This window comes from Marmota marmota, unplaced genomic scaffold, assembly GCF_001458135.2.
Source record: "Marmota marmota marmota unplaced genomic scaffold, marMar, whole genome shotgun sequence".
Lineage (NCBI taxonomy): Eukaryota > Metazoa > Chordata > Mammalia > Rodentia > Sciuridae > Marmota > Marmota marmota.
This window is the reverse complement of record NW_025999932.1, coordinates 26,869,247-26,885,974: the sequence shown is the minus strand read 5'-3', so window position 1 is coordinate 26,885,974 and position 16,728 is coordinate 26,869,247. Positions and strand designations below refer to the sequence as shown.

The following is a 16,728-nucleotide window of genomic DNA, read 5'->3' as shown; positions in this document are numbered from 1 at the left end:
CCAAAGTGGAAACAGCACTGTTGTGTATCATGAATACTGTGATCATTTATGAGGGAAATGAAATCTGGGATACTTACAGCCATGTTAGCTGATGCAAGTCTTTGAATACTCCAGGTCTGAGAGTAGTAATGCAGTTGTGGTTGAGATATCTACAAATAGCATGGGTGAGTTAATAATGCAAACTCAATACTCCATTTTAGTCACATGTAATTAGAATATGAGCCACTGATGATGATTATAAAGTATGGACATCTGCTTCTGAAAGCATTTTGCTGGCTGAGCAGAGGGGAAGACACCCAGGGATGATCAGAAGCTACAAATAACCACGTGTTCAGTGTGTTCAACACGAGGGGCAGGGCAAGAGAAGCGGCCAAAAATAATGCTCAGGGTATTGCATTATGTTAGAATATAAGAGTACAATAACTAAATATGTGGGTCAATTTTTGTTTTTATTCTTTTTTGGCCACATCCTTAGTATACCAATATTTTTTGGAAAGCATAAGAGATGGTTAGGAAAAAAATGTTAAAATATTGTAGAAGTGACCCAAGTTGGAGAAAACAATGTTACAGAGAGTCTTCATATGTTTTCTGATAGTATCTAAATCTTTGAATAATTTTTTAAACATAATAATTAATCTGAGTATTTTGTGCTAACCTGTTCCTCCCATTTCTCTACCACCAAGTCAAACCTTGAAAGCCTACCATTCTACCCTTTTAGTTTACTTAAATTTAAACCCATTATTTTATCACAAAGAAGTTACTCACAATATTTGCAGATTATATAATCCGAAAAATGCTTTCCTGGATATGTGTCTAAGGCAATTATGCTGAAGAAATCTGTTAGGAATAAGACAGAAGGATCAGGTAATTATGGTTTATGGGCTTTGCTAGTTTATTGAACGTGCTCTTCAATTGAAGACAATTTGTGCAATTGGCTTATAAAGCCCAAGGTCCTATTTGCTGTTGGGGGCAGGTGTTGTTAAGTGAGAGATGGTTTTGAAGTAAGTCAATGCCTACTGTCTGATAGCACCTGTGCAATGAAATTTGGACATCTCTGATTTGTACTGCTGAACTCTGGTGTGATATGTTGTGTCTGGGTATAGTCCTATTTCTACAGGTTGGAGCTATGGCAGCCTCTTGTTCTGACTGGAAGGAGTTATTGGCCATGAGAGACCAGCCAGCCTTTTCTTCAAGATTTATCTCTCAGCACAGTATTGAGTCTTTAACTCCTCATCCCTCCTCATTCTATTCCCATGAACAAAGGAGGTGGCCAGTTTTATTCTTTTCCATTTCAAGATGCAAAGTAAGAAGCCTAAAGTGAGATAGTGAGGTGCTCAGGATTCTACCCATCATTGAACTGGGTCTACTGTGCCCCCTCAACTCACAGGATTGTGATTTACTTCACCTCTGAAGCAACTTAATAATATACTATTGATTCAGTAATAGTGCTTTCAGGATTCTCTAAGTAAATAATTTCCATCTCCTAGAAATGAGACAAAAGGAGGCGAGCCTTGAATTAATATTGTCTTTCTTTTTTAACATATATATTTATTTTTTAGTCATAGGTGGACACCATGTCTTTATTTTACTTTATGTGGTGCTGAGGATCAAACCTAGTGCCTCATGCATACTAGTCGCATGCTCTACCTCTGAGCCACAATCTCAGCCCTTGAATTCATATTTTCTAAAGGCTTCCAGGGGCAGGGATTAGCCACACAAATAATAGTAACTAATTAACACACAGTTTTCTGAATGGTTTTGATTTCTCTTGTTTTGATTTGAATTGATTCCTCAAATATTACACAATATTGTCTTAATTGTCATGGTACTTTACTGCACAGTATAGGCAGAACATGTGCTTATTCCGTGTCTGGTTGCACTTTGAATTTTCTTATAAAATAATTATTCCCTAACAGAGCATTCCAGCATTTGCCTTCGCATCATGAGTGTGGTACAGGGGTACTAAGTTATTGACAGCCTTAGATCTCAAGGTAGCCCGGTAAAGCCAAGGTTAGCTTCCAGTTATTAGCAAACCCATTCTTTTAGCCCAGTATAAAAAATGTCATTTTCCTGGTGGACCACCATGTGGAAAGGGTTGGTACTACAGAGCACGTGTATTACATCTATAGTGATACACAGAGCATCAATTTCAATGCTGAAAATAAACTTGAAACTCAGTGTGACCTTGTGCCCTCCCAACACCCTATCCCCTGCACCATGTCTGTGGTGAGATGCTTCATAATGCAGCACAAATTCTGCTGTTGGTTTATGGTTTTACTATGAACAGGATGAACTGACATGGATCAATATCTGTTTTAGCATTTTCAGAGCCCTTGGACTGATGTAATGAAAGCTAATATGGTGAATTAGGTTACAGAAGCAAATGAGAATAGAAAAAGAATATCATACTCCAATAAAGGTATATTGAACTTCCTTTTAAATATAAAATTCATTACCTAACTAATGCTATTTATGTTTTATTTGAGATGATCAATCGAAAAGTACAATGCATATTTTACATAAATCTTAAGGGATAGGTACATTTATAATCAATTGTGAATTTGACCTTGAGTTTTTCTCTTAGTAGTCAAAGGCAATAGGAATAAAACCAATGATCTGTATGATTCACCTGTTGTGTACAAACTATCTCCCTTCACTGATGTCACTTAAGCTCCTTAATTAATAAAGAGCCTCTACTCCAGTTATCTGCTCAGCTGGCTGGCTGCCTCCACATTCAGACCTCGAGTCTCAAGTCTCAGGTCTCAGGCATAGGCTGCTGAACTTAAACTCCATCTTCAGTATCTACTTTCTTCTTTGCAGAAGAGTAGCTTAGAGAATGAGAGGGGAAATATGGAAACATGATAATTTGGTGAGTGGCGACCTCCTCTTAGTCAGAACTTAGATATGAACCCATTTAATACACTTTACACTGAATGGCTTTTCTAAGAATAACTTACTGCTTCATGAATTCCTGCTGTTTCAGCTGTCAGAATTTTCAAGCAGAAACACCAGGAATTTATGTACCTGAAACTAAAGCAAATAAATGCTTTAAAGACATGCATAGGCTATTTTTTTAATGTGACAATTTGTATTCAAGAGCCAGGCAAACACCTTGAATTACATTTTGTTGCCAATGCTTGCATTTAACAACAATCCAGTTGAAGAAGGAATTCCTAATTTTTATAAGGTATTCCTAATTTTTATAAGGTTTGTATTACAATGAGGAGGAGAACTGCTGTTGGTTTCCATGGTAGCAGTGATAAAGTATTAGAGTCAATCCCATAAATTGTATTTTATTTCTCTGAAAGGTCATCTGAAACTGCCTTTTCTTTCTCAACTTTATTTAGTAGGTCCTGACATTTTAAAAGATTATTAAAGTGAATAAATTGACGAATGATGAAAGCATTCAGAACAGTTAAGCAACATTTATTCATCTGGCAATTAAAATTTAATTTTGATTTAGGCATTTATTTTACCCAGTGCCTACCCGACCTCAATTCTACTGTATTTAGAACATTCCTGACTGGGGACTTGCTTGACATTAAATTCTGTACTCTCTTAGGATAAATTTCAATACAGCCAAAATATGCAGATGAACTTTACTCACTCAATAGACTCAAAAACAGGTTTTTGCATGCCTTTCTCTGCTAAAACCAAATCAAATCTAGATTCTTTCACTGGTATTCAGTCTCTCCGATTATGATTAAGTGACCTCTCCAGAATATGCTACATCTTCTGTGGAAATACGTTTTCTTTAGGCAGAATGCCCAGTTCACCCTTTTCCCAGTATCCTTTTAGTGTTCTTGGTTTATATTCCTTTGTTCTTTCTTCTAAATCTGCTCCCTACCCTCTCTTTAGTCCTGCATGTTGGTTCTCATTCATTGGGAAAACACTGATCCTCACAATGTCCATAAGTATGTATGCTATAACATCCACGGCAGGGGAGTGGGGTACTATATGGTACTGTGCGGACCCAGGAGGACCTCCAACTCAAAAGGCAGCTATGGTGGCCCAAGAGTGCTTCCTTCACAAATCAAGGATGAACGTGAGGGTTTCATGAAAACGAAATCATAGTTGACCCACGGCGTGTTAAAAAATCAGAAAGAAAAGTACTCTGTGGGAAATAAAAATGTACTTCTGGTGATACTGTAGAAGTAAGAAGGTCTTTAAGAGAAGTGTAAGCTGACCTCCTGGGACTTGCTTATAATGTTGTGAGAATGTAAAGAAATAACCAGCTGGACATGGTAGTGCACGCCTGTAATCCCAGCAGATTGGGAAGCTGAGGCAGGAGGATTACAAATCCCAGGCCAGCTTCAGCAACTTAGTGAGGCCCTAAGCAACTCAGTGGTTGCTTAAAAAACATAAAAGGACTGGGGATGTGGCTCAGTGGTTGAGTGCCCTTGGGATTAATCCTCAGTAGCAAAAAAAAAAAAAAAAAAAAAAAGAGGAAATAACAGCATATTTCTCAACTCCTACTTTGTCCCTGTCTCTCACAGAAGGTGGCCTCAGGAATGAGGTGAATTGAAAGTATGTATGCTATGGAGGGGGGTAGGGAAAGTCCAAGATAGAATTTGTTAACCAAAAGGAAATAAAGCCCTCTAGTTTGTACAATTTATCTCAGCAATCGAGAAACACCAAAAAAAATGAGAACATCAAAGCAAGACAAATTCCAGAGGAATCTGGAGCAGCTAGAAAATTAGAGATGGCCAACGTGGTTCTGATTTTTCAGAAGGGGAAGTAGTAGGTTTTACAAGTTATGGTGAATGAGCTCCAAGCAGGCCTGCTGAGCTCCTAGAACAGGCTGTTTCAATGTTGCTTTGCGAACATCTCAAAAACAAAGTGAACAGGACGGTTCATGAGAAACAGGGCGTGCCCGATTAACTTCAATTTCTTCTTTGAAAGACTGACCAGAAAAAAACATGGGATATATACCAGTAAATCTATCAGGCACTGATCAAGTGGTTTGTGATAGACAAAATAAAGAATTATATAGACCTTATCAGAAGGATGATGATGAAGGACATGTAAAGATAATTTGGCACTGTCTTCTTCAATATTTTACTTCATTACTTGGTTAAAATATTGAGTTCATCTTATTTGCAGATCACAGAAATCTGGGAGGAATAGAACACACATTGGATGATCCAAAAAGGATCATCATTTAGTAAGAAAAATTGAATGTAACAGGATGAAGCTGACTAGTGATACATCGAAGGACCCAATAGTGCCTCTTAAGTGCTAAGTGTACAAGTACAAGAGGGAGCACATGCAGCCTCAGCAGTGACTCAGATGGCATAGAATTAGAACAGTAGGGGCAAGATCCGCAGGAGTTAAGGCAGGTAGTTACCAGGGGTCTTCCACATGTCATGTAAGCACTCTACCACTGACCCTAGATCCACACTCTACATTTAAAACTTTGTTTCTTGACTCCTTTTCTCCATTGTAGTTTAAGCTCCACAAAGAGGGGGCTTTTCACCCATGTTGTTGACTGCTGTACGCTTAGCGACTGGCCCCTTGAAGGCATTGATATTTGTTGATGGGATGAACGAACAGGTGGACTTTGCTGGCCTTTCCTCTCCTGTTATCCATCTGGCTCCTCCCTTTTCCTGATACCAGTTCCTGGGGATGGTTGGGTATTTACTATGTTGGTTATTTGGGCTATTGTATGTTGAACTGGGGAGAAAAACCAAGAGCAGTAGAATAAGAGGGACACAGTGGAACTGGGGCAGGGGGAGCTTTTTCTGGGAGTTTGAGGGGGAGTGGTAGGAGGAGCTAGAAATGAAAGGAAAGGGGATGGGGAGGAAAAGAGGTATAATGAAGCGTTGCTGACTTCTGTGCTGCTGTAGGATATTTGAGCAATGCTTGAAAAGGATGTGAGTTATTTTCAAATCAAAATTTGGTAGTGGATGGTTTCTTTTTTTGTTTCTCTTTTTTTGGTACTGGGGATTGAACCCAGAAGTACCTAACCATGGAGCCACATCCCCAACCCTTTTTATATGTTATTTAGAGACAGGGTTTCACTAAGTTGCTTAAGGCCTTGCTAAGTTGATGAGGCTGGTTGGAATTTGCAATCTTCCTGTCTCAGCCTTCCAAGCTGCTGGGTTCATAGGCGTGCACCATCACGCCAGGCCATAGATAGTTTCACTGATGGAAACAATACTCTTGAGATTGGATCATATGGGCTAACGCTTCCTAAGGAGCACAATCAGAAGGTTTGAGCCAGCTGTCTGACTCTGGACAGACAACCTTTCTTCCAGAATGGGATCCTTATTCCTACCCACCTCACCAACTTTGAGGACCAAAGCCTAAATAAGAACTCCAAATACTAGAATTCTTCATAAGCTTTAAAAAGTGATATCTAAATGAAAGGAATTATATTTCATCCCCTGTGCTGTATCTTGTATATAATAGACACTTAGTGTTTCTTGATGAGGGTCTCATAATCTCTTTTCTGTGAGATTCTGGGAGAAATAAATCACCTAGGAAGCATTAAGTAGCAGCTCACATGGAGAGAACCCTGCTGGCTAATGTTCAGGTCATGATGTGGTACCTGAAATTCTCAGACAAGGTAGAATTAAACATTTACTTGAAGAAGTTGCCAGCTGATCTTGGTAATGAAGGTTAATCATTAGGAAAATATAGGACTTGAATTACTCCAGTGCTTTAATTACTCAGTGGACTAGCAGTTACCATACAAGAAAGTATTGACATAGAACAAAGTATGATCATTGGACAGGAAAGGACTTTGCCTGAGAAATCTTATTTTACCTCTCCGACCTAATCCTCTAGTGACCCTTCTACCTCCCCAGAAATTGGCTTTCCCCACAGCAGGGGGCAAAAGATAAAAGGGTGAATCTGCTTGGGTCAGGATAGTATGAGTTGGTACAAATATAGAACAGTTTCTTTCCATCTCTAGGTCTTTTTTTTTTTTTTTAATAAAAAATAAGCCCTGGTTTGAGCATGAGAAGACCTGGGCTGTAATTTTGACTCTTTCACTGTCTGATTGTAGATCTTAGATGAGTCATTTAATCGTTGTAGACTTTAGCTATCTCATGTATAATAAGTGGATCTAATTAGAAATTCTTACAGCTTCTATGACACTTGATGATAGAATTGGCTCAACTGTCCACAAAGGCCATGTGTTAAAGGCTTGGTCCCCAAGTTGGTGCTACTGGGAGTTGGTAGAACCTTTAGGGGGTGGGATCTAGTTGGAAGTCTTCAAGTCATTGGGGTTGTTCTGTTGAAGGTGATAGTGGGACACCAGCTCTTTCTTCTTCCTCATTCTCTTTCACTTCTTGATGTTGATCATGAGGTGAGATGTGCTTCCATGTGCTTCCACAATGATGTACTGCCACAGGCCCAAAGCAACAGGGCTGACCATTCATGGACTAAAACCTTCAAAATACATTTGTCATGGACTTAACCATAATAAACCTTTTCTCTTTATTAGTTGATTATTCCGGGTATTTGTTATAGTGATGAAGAACTGACTAACAACTTTATCAGCTACCCTGAAACAAGATGTTTCCACCTTTTCTTTCTACTAGTACTATTTTATTGTTTCCCCCTTGAGCATAATTTCAGCATTGCAAGAACAATATTGATTCACAGAATGAACGTGCTGTGATTTTAAGAGTTTCCAGGAAGATTAGAAGCACTGTGGTTAAGATTTCCTCTCCAGGGGAGCCTAGAAGCCCAGAGTTAATGCATAGCTACACCAGTGTGACAATGACAATTTTACCACATGTTCTTGGATGGTACAGAAGTCCTAACTGCAGCTGGGATTTACAGAGGTGATCTTCAAACTCAGGTCTCATACGAGACCACCTGATGGACTTCCTTCACTGACTTCCTTTCTTTTATGAGGGAATCCGTCCTTGGGATTCATGAACGTGGAATCATTGTTGGTATTTCTACCCAAAGATTCAGATCATTTTTGTCTGGTAGTTTATTTTGCAAATTTCATACAGCTAGAGACTTTTCTTCTATGCTCCGTGTCAAAGGATAAAACACAAAGATGAAGATACAAGCATGCACAGCATTAGCCTGATGATTTTGTTATCTAGACTAATGGTCCTATTGGCAGGTATAGCTCTCTAGTGCTCCTGGGGTACTGGCCAGACACTAACCCACCTTACAGAGGAATCATATATGAACCTGTATATATTTCACCTATTAAATATGAAAATGAGGTATCCCATTTTGCTGATAGGAATGTCCTTTCCCTCTATCCAATGCAACTTTTCAATTAAATTGCTTCGTTGTGAAGAAGATGGTAAGTTATTCATCATCATAAGGTTGCTTAGTGAGTAAGGTATCAAAGAAAACCGTATGCATAATATTAAGAGACAGTTCATGAAAACTGTGGTGGAGATTGATGATTCATCCCTAACCTCCAACAGAGACCACCTCTATATTTCCCAATCCCAGTTATCTTTCTTGGATGATGCTGGAAGCATATTTGCCCTTTCTTTCTCACTGAATTCTATATGCTGACTATGCACCACTACTTAATGATTTTCTCTTTCCTCAGATATGCTAATGTACTGATTGTACTAGAAATGTGTTTTTGCCCCTATTACCCTGGGGAGGTAGTCTCTGTATCCTGAGTTTTAAGTGATTTGACTGTTGTTATCTATGCTTTCACTACAGTACATGTATTGCCTCTGCATTGTTATTTTCCAAAACTTCTTAAGGAAAAATATGGACCTATGTAATTTCCTATTGAAATATTTATCTCAACTCTAAGTTAACTCTCTGAAAAAGTTTAAAATAAAATCAGTTCAGCCACTTTAAATTATGGAGTGGAAAGATTTCATACTTTTAAATATTTTATTTTCTAATCTTAAATTTACAAACATAAATTAAGTGATAAAGATGATAAACTTCATGTTTCATTTTGTTTTTATAAGGGTTTTTCCATAAATATGCTATTAATAGCTACTTACATCTTTTTAAGTTCTTTGTATTTGGTGAAAACTTTATCTGGAAGACTGTGGATTTTGTTTTTCTTTAGAGACCTAAAATAAAGTAAAGGAGACTTTATTATGGATTTTTATGGCCAACCAGACTCTTTTCTAGAAGCTGCATGACTGGGAAAAGAATATTTGCTGAGGTTCCATGGTACTAAACACACATTTGAACGTGACTATAACTGAAAACTTTTCATTGGAGAATAAAAATTCAGATAGAAAAACAAAGGTACAGTCATGTCAGCTTAGCCATGGGACATATTCCGAAAAGTGTATTGTGAGGTGATTTTGTCACCTGGAACATCAGAAAGTGTGCTTACAAATGGGATGTGTGAAGCCTAAAAGACATACTACTTTACAGTTAATTTTTTTAATAAGTAGAAGGGGTGCATTCTACAATGACAATATAAAGTATAGGATAGCAAATACTTAAACCAGTAGCACAGTCATTTATTATCATTATCAAGTGTTGTACGTGATACATAATTGTATGTGCTATGCTTTCATATGAGTGGCAGCACAGTAGGCTGATTTACACTAGCATTACTACTAGTAGCTGTGCTAAGATATCACAATGACTATGGCATTCCCAGGCAAAGGAATTCTTCCGTTCTATTATGATCTTACAGTACCACTGTTAGACATGAGATCCTTCATGCATCGCATGACTGAAGTTTGCAAATATTTTACAAATTTAGCCAGTTAGTAGAATAAACGGGAGAATCTATGGTGATTCAACTTTTTCTTTTACTCTCTGGATAAGTTAATAAAACACAACAACCAAAAGCAAAACAACCAAAGATCCTAACTAACTCAAATATGCTCAAATGATGACGTGATAGCAGAGTTCTGAGGCTCTTGAAAATTTCCAGCAAAAAGCAGAAAAGTTTGCATGATATGATAGAACTAGCTCATTGATCTTTCATTCCATCTTGGATGAATTATAAACATTAACAATGAGATGGCATAAGTGAGTGTGTTTGCTTTTTAACATTTCAGCACAGGCAGATTAGTAGCAATACATAAATTACAAAATACATAAATCAGAAAATAATTAAAATAAGTGCTCCAGGTCTCAGGCATTTGTGAGCTGAATATTACCAGATCTAATCTAATGTACAGTGTTGAAAACATGTCCCTCTTATAGATGAAGCATGCAGAATTCTCTGACGACTGGTTTTAAATGGAATTTCTATTATTTTTTTCTGATATAATTCCACTGGAGGGTTTTCTTGTGACTTTAGGGACAAATATCATCCCGATACTGTACTCACAGTAGTGTCACGTTGGTGGAAATCACAGGCACAGACTGCAGGCCGGCATTTACACATTCCAATTCGGTTTCTTTGCAGTCACAGTGTTGTGGATACTGGTTTAAAACTAGGAGCAAAAAGAGAAAGGTTTTACTTGGGGCAAAAAATGCATTTTTGTATTTATGACTTTGTTAGAATAACAAGCTTTGTCCTCTTTTCATCAAATACATAAAATTCACATCTGTTAAATGGACTTATTTAGTGCGTAATAAAAGCAAATAAGCATTCTCTCCTAGTCCATAGAGTATGGACTAGTGTGGTGTTCAACTCAGTTCTAGCTTTCAGTGGTCATATCAGAGGTGTTTAACAGGTGAGTAGAAAGAAGTCACAGACATGTTCAAATAGCATAGAATCATATGGTAAAGCAAGACTATGTTCTTTTCAATGAAATTTATTAGTATGATTGAATAAATCACAATGGAAATGATTGGGTCAGTTGAATCCAACAGCACAAAACAGTTGCTAATAAATTTTTATTGATTAAAATTTATCTCACATTATTTTTCCCCTGTCAGACTTAGACCTGTGAGAAGAATTAGACACAGATTCTGCCACAGCCACTAATGTGCCCTATTAAAATCAATCCAATCAGATATCCTTTCATTTTGGCTCTTTGGTTTTTCTTATAATTAATTTTTAAAATTTGTTCTTTTTAGATATACATGATAGTAGGTGAATTTTGACAAATTATATATATAAAGATTATAACTTTTTGGTGCATTTGTATGTGAACATAGGAAAGTTATGCGGTTCTTTGTTTTTCATTACCACGAAGTTGAAAGTAGAAACTAGAAGTCGTAGAAGTTGTTTACAAAAAATTAAAGTTGTGTATAGTTGAGAAAACCAAAGATCCATCTATCTGAATAAAGAAAATGTTTTCATAATTTCCTCCGAAGGAACTTACAGAATTATTAAGATAATGGCATACAAAGTAGTATGCCAAAGGAATATTTGGAGGGACAAGGCCGGGTTGGTCCATGGAACAATCACAGTGTGTGTACGTGTGTGCTTGTGTTAGAGTAAGAGACAGAAGGGGAGGAAGGGGAAGAGAATATTTCTGGAATCTTTGCTTTCTTCACTAACCTTATGGATATTGATTTGATGCAGTTAACAAAGTGAGATTTGTGAATTTTAAATTTATATTTTTCATTATTTATTAAAATATGTCCTGCTTCTTTTAGATCACTTTTAAGACAAATGTTCTTTGAACAGTGAATTTAATAGCCAGAAAACTTATTATTGAGTACCTACTTAATGCAAAAGATACTTATAGTGTATGAAGTTTAGAAAATATTTTATGTTATCTATAGCAATATGCTAATTAGCTCAACTCTAAAGATAATGTAGGTATGATTAATTCAGTGTTTGTTCACATCAAGAAGATTAAGGTTAAACTTTTAGATTAAAAACCTGTGGTTAGAAACTCTTACTTGTTACATACAAGAGGAAGTGAGGGGAAAGGGAAAAATAATACAAGGGGGACAAATGAATGTCAGTAGAGGGGGCAGAGAGAGAAGAGGGAGGGGAGGGGAGGGAGGGGGGATAGTAGAGGATAGGAAAGGCAGCAGAACACAACAGGACACTAGTATGGCAAGTATGTAAATACAATGGGATGTGTAACTGATGTGATTCTGCAATCTGTATATGGGGTAAAAATGGGAGCTCATAACCCACTTGAATCAAAGTGTGAAATATGATAGATCAAGAACTATGTAATGTTTTGAACAGCCAACAATAAAAAATTAAAAAAAAAAAAGAAACTCTTACTTGATAATAAAAGGATTTTATATGGTCAAGCTGTGTGTTGTCTAAACCAGAAATGTGGGTATAACCCTTCACCTTCCTGCCCTGCAGCCCAGTCTGCTTGCAGGTTCTATGAATTTTCTGAAAGGTCTCTTGCATCTCCTTCTACTTCACCTGTCCTTATGGCATTTTCTGGGCTCAAATTCGTAGTGTTTTCCAGAGCATCGTAATACACATGATAATCAATATTTCCTTTTTCATTCTTTCTGTTTAATCAGCATGATTAACATTTTGGCCCAAATAATTTTTTTGTTGTGGAGGCTGTTGTGGGCACCACAGGATGCTCAGCAGGACCTCTAGCCTCTGCCCACTGGATGTCAACATAACCCACTCTGCTCTAGCTTGGATCATCAGCAATATCAGCCAATACTGTCCAACACAGTTGTCCCAGCTGAGATTTGCTGTTCTCACCCATTCTCTGCAACACTGATGGAGGAATTTTCCTCACATTTATTTCTGACCATGTGTTCTCTCTCTTTACTAAAAAAAAAGAGAGAGAGATATAAAACAAAAACCTAACCCAAACCAACCAAACACAAAGGTCCACAACTTGAGTGACTGCCCATGGGGTATAGCAGTAAGTTCCAAATTGGGATCTATATGAGTCAACCCCTTATAGCTGAGAAAGAAAATATTAAAAATTTTAGTTACATTTATTCTAATTTTATCCTTTCTAATTTGTATACATTATATGCAATTAAGTATACAATAAGTGAGCTATATATAAACTAGCATTGTATAACATCCAGTCAGTCATCTCTTGATATCTGGGGGAGACTGGTTTCAGGAACCCAATGGATATCCAAATCTGTAGATGCTCAAATTCCTTATATAAGATGTTTCATTATTTGCAATAGAACCTACACACATCCTCTGGTATGCTTTAAACCATCTTTACATTACTTATAATCCCTTATGATACAATGTAAATAATTATTATATTGTATTTTTTAGGGGATAGTGACAAGAAAAAAAATCTGTACAAGTTTAGTACAGACACAATTTTTTTCAGGATATTTTAATTTATAGCTGGTTGAATCCATAATTATAACTATGGATACAGAAGACTGATTGTATACTGTTAGTATAGCATAATGTATATTGAATTACATATACCATATATAATATATGCATATAACATATATATGTTATATATATTATTCTATATAATATATAGAATAATTATATATAATATTATTATGTATATGTTATATATATGTTATATATATTATTACTGCTATGATGTGAAGCATGTGTGGGCTGAGACCACATCTTAGTTATCACTGTACTTCAATACCTAAGGGGTTAAAAAGTATTGAGTGCTTAATATCTTTGTTGAAGGAAATAATGAAAGGGAATGAGAACCTTACTGTTTGTCAAAACTATTCAATATTCATATATTCCTGTAATCATACACTAATACATAAAATAAACATGAGTACAGATGGTCATTTTCTTCTATTATTTTAGTCCCATGGACAGAGGGTAGACCAGTTGGCCAGCAAAATACATTAAACTGAAATTAAAATTCAGAAGCAAATTTATTGCACTACAGTAGTCCCCACTTATTCACAAGGAACACAATCCAAGACCTCCAGTGGATGTCTGATACCACAGATATTATGAAACTTTACACACACACACACATACACACACACACATATATATATATATATATATATATATCACTTTTATTCTAAAATATTTACTTATGGTAAAGTTTAATCTGTAAGTTAGGCCAGTGAGAGATGAATAATAATAAAATGAACAATTATAACAACATATCATAATAAAAGTTATGTAAAGGTGGTCTCTCTCCAAAACATTATCTTTATTATCTACAGTGCTGGGAGTCCAACCCAGGGCCTTGGGAATGCAGAGCAAGCACTTTACCACTGAGCTACATTCCCAAGCCCTCAAAATACTCATTTTAGACTGCAGTGAAACATAAAGAGGGGGAACTGCTGTACTCATAAAAATACACCCACCACAAGTCATGTTTTTTGAAATGCGGATACTGTCTTTGAACCAATACCACTTACAGCACTCCTGTGTTAATGTCACGTTATTAACATTTCCAAGGACTGTGCCAAATATGGTTGCCCATCCACTAGTGTCACCTGTGAAACGGTGATTAATACGTCAGTTATTCTAGAAATCAGAATCATATTATAAAACAAAAGTATAAAAATTTAATAATGAAATGAAAATTTGTTTAAGCAATAGAATGACCAATATTTTAAATACATAGTAAGAGATAAAAAGCTAGGCAAGCATCTGTGGGATTTTCCTTTTTTATAATTACAAATATTTCAGATATATTTATCATAAAATGAAGAACACATGTATATAATTATTTTATATAAGTGTCTTGAAGATATCACCCATTTCTAATCCTGATATTTTAAGTGTTTGACCTTAATTTTGAGGACCTCAGAAGAAAATAAAATCTGAATTTTCTTTTTGTCATATATGTATACTGCCCCAGGTTTATGTAGACTCATGGTTGATAGATATGGTAGATTCTGCAAAATTTACATCATCTGAACTTTTAAAATTTTATTTTGTTTTGTTGCTAAGGATTGGACCCAGGGCCTTGGGTATGCTAAGCACATGCTCTATCCCTGGGCTAGCCCTCAACTAAATGACCTTTAGCAAAAAGCAAAACCAAAGTGCTCATTAATAAAGGGTAAATTAATTAAATTAATAAATTAATAAAGTCCTGTTGAAAAAAGTATTTACTCAATTTGCCATGAATAAGCGTCAATCTTCATATGTTCATATGAACTGTTTATTGGCCAAGTATCCTTTTTTAGTGATAAAATCACATTTTTTTTTACAAAAAGGAGAATTAATTTTGAAGCATCATTACTTGAGCACATGCTGTGTAAATGATAAGATCTGCATTATAATGTATGATGCTTAAGTTTACACAAATCAAAAAGCAAATTTAAGTAATTGCCAACAGACTTCCTTGATCCCTGCAATCTTTAATTTAGTTCTGCTTCTGATTAATATCCTCTGTGATTCCACTATGATGCCTTCAATTGTGTTATAAGCACCTTCAGAGGCATTATTTAATTTGACCTCAGAACATTCTCATGAGGGAGATAAATACCATGTCCCTGATTCTCATGCAGCAAACTGGAGATCTCTTTGAGTGACTTGCTCATTGGCATCCAGAGAGCTGCCTCCAAAAACTGAGCGCATGATTAAGTTCCTACTGTGTCCTCTACTATTCTAGGCTCTGAGGACAGCAAAACAAGTGAGACGTGGGCCTCTTCCTAAGGTGTTTATGTCTAGAAAGAGAAACAGGTGAAAAGATAAGACAGGTCACTTCAGTGCTTGTAGAGATAAGCCCAGGGGGCTCTAGCAAGAGAGAGAAACTGCACCCATTCGAGAGTGAGAGAAGCTTCACTGGGGCCAACTTAGTGTGTCCCCTCTCAGGGGAGGGGACTCCTGAATGAGTCTTAGAGGAGAAGTAGGAAGGTGGGAAAAAGGGAAGACGCTTGAGTAACCCCGGCAGGAGGGTGGATGACAGACAGACAGCTGGCACTCCTGGGCTCTGCTGCCCTACTTTGATTGTTGGTTGGGCCTTCTATGGCAGAACACACACAGGATTCCTGCAGATTCAGGAGGTCTGTGTCTACTGTGGGACTAACTAGACATTGCAGACTCCATATCACTTCCCTACACAGAAAAATAAATGTTAATTTGGACAATGTTAAATTGGCAAATATATAGACCTAACATTGGCCTGTATGATCCAATGTGATCTGGCTGCTGTGTGCCTCTTCATCCCCTATGCATATCCTTAGCTAGTCTGCTTATACCACCCTGGCTATTCTATTCCTCAAACCTGTCATTTTATTTTGTTCAACCTCAGGGCCTTTGGACTGGCTATTTCCTTTGCCTGGAATTCTATATCCTCCAGAATGTTTTGTGACTTCTTTCTTTTGTTTCATTTAGTTTTCAGTTCAAACGTCACCCTCTTAAAAAGATTTTCTCTGCTTATATCTTTAAAGTGTTCTTCCCTCCAAGTCACTTCCATCTCATTGTGCTGTTTTATTTTCTTCATGGCTCATATCAGTCTGAGTATTTAAGTCATTAATTCAGGTTTATTATCTTCTTAGTTCACACTATCCATGTTCATATTGACCTTGACAAGGTCAAGACGCTTGTCTTCCTTGAGCTAACTGGTCCCAATGATTGGAAAGCCCCGGGCACATTGTCGACACTCAATATAGGTCTGTTCAGTCAATTAATTCTCCAGGTGACTTCATTCACATCTTATGGGTAGTCTCACAGCTGATTCAAATGACCAGCCATAGGAGGTGACAGTCATAGGATTCCTTAAAATTAAAATGAGTACTCAAGTAGATTTTTAAAATGCAGTTTCGATTTTCACAAAATATAACATCTCATAATCCTGTGTATCTCATTCAAGCAAGTTCTCCATATGAAAATACAAGTCGTTACCACAAATTGGGGAGTATTTGCATTAAAAAGAGTTTGCTTAGGGAACACCAAATCATCTCTGCCAGGTCACTGCAGATCACTGTCCAGCTGGCCACAGTTCGGGGGCTCAGCAGGAAGGCACGTGTGCTGTGGGGGGATCTGGGGGTGGGGGATGGAGGTGG

The 16,728-nt window shown here is 37.0% G+C and overlaps 1 protein-coding gene across 1 annotated transcript in view; it reads right to left on the bottom strand.

Moving 5' to 3' along the window:
* Window positions 1-16,728, bottom strand: part of Rxfp2 (relaxin family peptide receptor 2) — a 67,020-nt gene that overhangs the window by 30,887 nt on the left and 19,405 nt on the right. Inside the window, exons 3-7 of the mRNA XM_015484005.2 lie at window positions 14,131-14,208; window positions 10,247-10,352; window positions 8,949-9,020; window positions 766-837; window positions 78-149 (exon numbers count right to left, since the gene is read on the bottom strand). Coding sequence (XP_015339491.1) covers window positions 78-149; window positions 766-837; window positions 8,949-9,020; window positions 10,247-10,352; window positions 14,131-14,208 — 400 coding nt within the window. The remainder of the gene's footprint in view (window positions 1-77; window positions 150-765; window positions 838-8,948; window positions 9,021-10,246; window positions 10,353-14,130; window positions 14,209-16,728) is intronic.